At 42.9% G+C, this 4,081-nt stretch overlaps 1 protein-coding gene across 1 annotated transcript; it reads right to left on the reverse strand.

Annotated features, from left to right (window-relative positions):
• Positions 1-833: 833 nt before the first annotated feature.
• Positions 834-3,541, reverse strand: LOC137977632 (collagen triple helix repeat-containing protein 1-like). The gene is made up of 4 exons (XM_068824921.1): positions 3,395-3,541; positions 2,927-3,042; positions 1,731-2,111; positions 834-1,446 (listed from the first exon to the last, which is right to left on the reverse strand). The coding sequence occupies exons 2-4, from the start codon at positions 3,035-3,037 to the stop codon at positions 1,087-1,089; spliced, it is 852 nt and encodes a 283-aa protein (XP_068681022.1). The 5' UTR covers positions 3,038-3,042; positions 3,395-3,541; the 3' UTR covers positions 834-1,086.
• Positions 3,542-4,081: the final 540 nt, after the last annotated feature.

Raw genomic sequence — 4,081 nt, forward strand, 5'->3', positions numbered from 1 at the left:
AGCATCATGTAAATGGTCTTGATAGCACAAGTGTATTATCTGCACGAAGCACTTAGGATGGGAACGAGAAAAAAATCTTTAAAGGGGAAAGACAAGGAGACTTCAATAAAATATTGGATCATCAAACTCTCCCAACCCCATACGGAAACAACTCTCTTATCAGGCCCTCATCACTAGGAGAGTTCATAGTTCATAGTTCATATGTTTATTTACCCTCGGATTTTAAACTAGCTCGGTGTAGCTTGTATCACCGAGCATTTTCCCTCCCAACCATGATACACCACAGAGGACAGACCACACCACCGGGAACTAAATGGTCTACTCTTTGCGACAAGTGTGTAGGTTCTTTTACGTCCCACAGGATAATGAACTTTAAAGGGCTGTAAGACGGGTCCTACAGTAAATAGTCCTTATCCGAGAAGACTTGAAAGTTTAACCATTTGCAGATGTCATTACAAAGGCAGCACTTTCTCCTAAGTTATTTAGAGCGGGACCCTGAGTGTTGGTCTGGCCGGAGTTGAACTCGCGATCTCCCATGGCAGCCCGATGCCGGTGCTCAACCAACTGAGCCACCGGTGAACATGTTGTTCCCCCCCCCCCCCCCCCCACCACCCCCTGCACGTTGAGTAATGATTTGTCGCAGACCTAGTTGTTTTTGGATTCATTTCCTTCGCGTTCATTTATGCATATGAGACGTAAATAGAGTCATTGCCCGTTGATAGGTTATTAAGAGGATATCCGCAGGGAAAACTATCAGAGAGAGCAATAATTTCAAGGAGAGATATGGAAGTTAATGCATCCGTGGCATGAGCTACTACTGAAATCAATTGTAATTCCTTTATCGTTACCTCCTTTATTAATTTGAACATGATTTGTTTTACATTGCCATCGTCAGATGAAATCCCCTTTGCGAACTACACCGTATTTTAAGCGTTTATATTTTTACTAGCCTTGTGCATTTTTCTGCTAAATGATACTAAGATTCTGGAAAATCAATTATTTCGGGGTTAAAAAGTGATTTCTTGGTCTTCAGCCAGCCATTACTTTGTACCCTTAAATTAAGCAAGAATACCAAAAAGGTCCATTTTACGCCTGTGGGGGAGGTAATTCTTCCACATAAATCCTGGACACTGAATTCCAGCCTGTGTACGCATCGGCGTTTCCAAAACCAGCGCAATTACCGACCCAGAATCCCACTCGCACAATGCCCTGGTGGACTTTTTCACATACTCCTTCTATTTGCCGCACACGGTGCAAATCCTTCTTGCCTCCATTCCCGTGTAGCATGTACACGACTCCATCAATGGCTGCTGGACTGGAGCACTCTGCGCCGTTGAAAGTGAAATACCATCGCTTGCAGCAAGCATGGCAATTATGGATTCGAAGAGGTCCATTGAAGAAGACTCTAAGTCCAGTGTTTGCAGATGTCTTGTTGAAAACACATTCCTGCGAAAATTGACGAGAAACAAAAAACGAATGGAAAATTAAATTGCAATTCAGTAAACTTTTAGCTCAATATATGGTTAATGATAATGATCTAGATCTGGTCAGTTTGGTTTGCTTGACTAATGAAGTCCCTTTGGTGCGAAACAGCCAGGAATCAATCAAATTACCTGACTGAGCGTCGCGATCTACAACACAAGTAACCACATCGTTAGACAAACGAGATTTATACCCTTGGGAAAATTGTTTTTAGTGACGCCCATTCTGACAAATCCGTGACTATTTACCTTGATCAAGCCATTATCCCTGCCATCATTCAGGTTCTTAAAAACGCACTGTTTCCAGTTACGCACGAAAGACGCCTCAGCTCCTTTGGGACCTGGGGGACCAGGAGGACCTTGGCTTCCTGCTTCACCGTTACCTCCAGGAGGACCTGCCTTACCTGGTGCTCCCTGAGACCCTTTAGAACCCGGGTGTCCTCGAACACCTTCTTCGCCTTTGATCCCTCGTGGCCCCATAGGTCCCTCAGGTCCATGATTGCCAGGTGATCCCGCAGCTCCTACTGATCCCGCGGAACCAGGGCTTCCCGGGATACCTGGGATTCCCGGTGCGCAGAAACAGGCAGCTTGAGCACAGGATCCATACGGTGACGTCTGTTGAGGAGTGCCCTAAATTGAGACAGTTAAGAGGGATTACATCCCTTTGTTTCACTTTTGTTTTCGCAACCGTTAACTGTGTACGTAAAGCTCTTAATCCTTATGCAACATCATGGTACCCTCGTTACACAATTTAAAACTCAATTGGCCCCTTAATCGGCGTGTTCAAAAGTTTTAGAATAAGGAGCAAGCCCAGGAATCTTGAAATTTCTTTTTGGGGAAACTGACAGTTTTCGAAGGGTTTATAGTGACAAGGCTTACAAGATAACACCCATGTGATCATCGAAAGTAAGTCCTGTTGGGCTGGGTCAGTTAACACTATATTGGTTGACCCACAGGGAATACTCGTTGTGGTGGTCTCGAGGGGAGCAGGGATGGGGTATTGTTGCCATAAGTGGGTTGAGTTCGTGCTAGTTCTCTAAACTACTCCAAGGATGTTTTCCTCTGTCACTAAGAATCAGCTTGTCAGGAACTCATCAAGAGGAACCTTGTGTCTCCCATACTTGGCCAAAGAGTCGACCCCAGTAGATTTACCAATAGAACGCCTCCCTTGGGAGATTCAGCACGCCCACTGTTTTAAAAGTCAATCAAAACAGAGCTATCTCAGCGTCAAGGGAAATATGATACTTTCACAGGAAAAACATGTTCTTAAAAACAAATTTACTCGGGAAAGGATTGACTCAAGGAATTAGTGGACTAGAGGCTCAATTTGATGTGTTCCTGGCGTGTATCCAATTCCACCCTTCAGGAGCGTATGGAAGAGTACTCTACGACACCAAAAACGCATCTCTTGATTTTGTTGACAGGGGGATGTTAGCTACTCTCACCTTGTTGTCGCTGCTGCTCTTTCCATTCGCAGAACACAGAGCGGGCACAAGTAGCGTCAGTGCACACATTGTTGTGGTCAACGGTGTAATCATACAATTTTTCGTCATCATTCAACCTGGGAATGTTGGGCCTATTAATTATTTAGTTTTACAGAATGATGCTTAAAATGCACAAATAGGAAAGAGGAGAATCATCTGGTAGCAGAAAGAAAACTTTAAAGGAGAAAAAACTACCGATAAACTCGATATATCAAATTGTCAGACACCGCAGTGTCAATGATGGTGATGCTGAACGTATCTGCATGTTAAATCAACTTTGGGAAAATAGTTTAGGTACAAGCGTACATTGCACTCTTAAGAACTTGAAATTGACTGAATTAAGTATCACATAAATACGACGCAGTAATTACATCGGTGAGAACAATGACTGATTTGTTTTACACTGTGAGGTTTTGGTTTGCCACTTACCTTTGCGTACTGGCTCCGTTTTCGAGCGATCTAGACGAAGGAGCGACGACTTCGCTTGTAATAAAAAGTGGAGGAAAAACGTCACGTTTTTTGGTTTGAAAAAAATGGCCCCAGTCTTTCAATGATCTTCACATCAGATTTGTCTAAATATATATAAATGAGCTGATTTTTTCCCACTCCCCATGTGAGTGTCATGCTGAATTCGCGTTGTAACAAGCTTCTGTTGCTGGACTCAACATACACGTAATATTTTTTTCAAGGTTTGAGTCATCGCCGATTCCTCCAATATATAGATCGCATTCACATGACGTCACGGCGGCCATGTTGGAAAAGTGAAACAAAGAAACAACGGCCAAATATTCTTTTGGGAATTGAACTCTATTTTTACGAAATTTTTTCCCTTTGTTTTAGTATGCTAATATGGATGCTGGTCACATGAGCAAAAGAACTGTAGAATCCGTGTATCTCGTGCATATTTTGCGTCTCAGAGTACTTAAATAAGATTTGGCTTGCACGAGTGACTATTCTCAATCCCATGGGTAATTAATAATTTCTCATGCAAGACTTGTGATTAGCTGGAAAGGTCTAGTTTCGCGGTAAAATTATTTATCTTAAAATAACTTGGTCTGTAAAAACGCCATTCCACAAATAGAATGAAAATGTACGCTTCTTGTCATGGGCTCCCTG

The sequence above is a fragment of the Montipora foliosa genome, chromosome 11 (genome assembly GCF_036669935.1).
Source record: "Montipora foliosa isolate CH-2021 chromosome 11, ASM3666993v2, whole genome shotgun sequence".
Lineage (NCBI taxonomy): Eukaryota > Metazoa > Cnidaria > Anthozoa > Scleractinia > Acroporidae > Montipora > Montipora foliosa.

Coding starts and splice junctions, on each gene's coding strand:
- LOC137977632 (XM_068824921.1), bottom strand. CDS start 3,037: ATGATGACGAAAAATTGTATGATTACACCGTTGACCACAACAATGTGT. Junction 2,112..2,926: donor AGAGCAGCAGCGACAACAAG/GTGAGAGTAGCT, acceptor GTCTCAATTTAG/GGCACTCCTCAACAGACGTC. Junction 1,447..1,730: donor GGGATAATGGCTTGATCAAG/GTAAATAGTCAC, acceptor CAATTTTCGCAG/GAATGTGTTTTCAACAAGAC.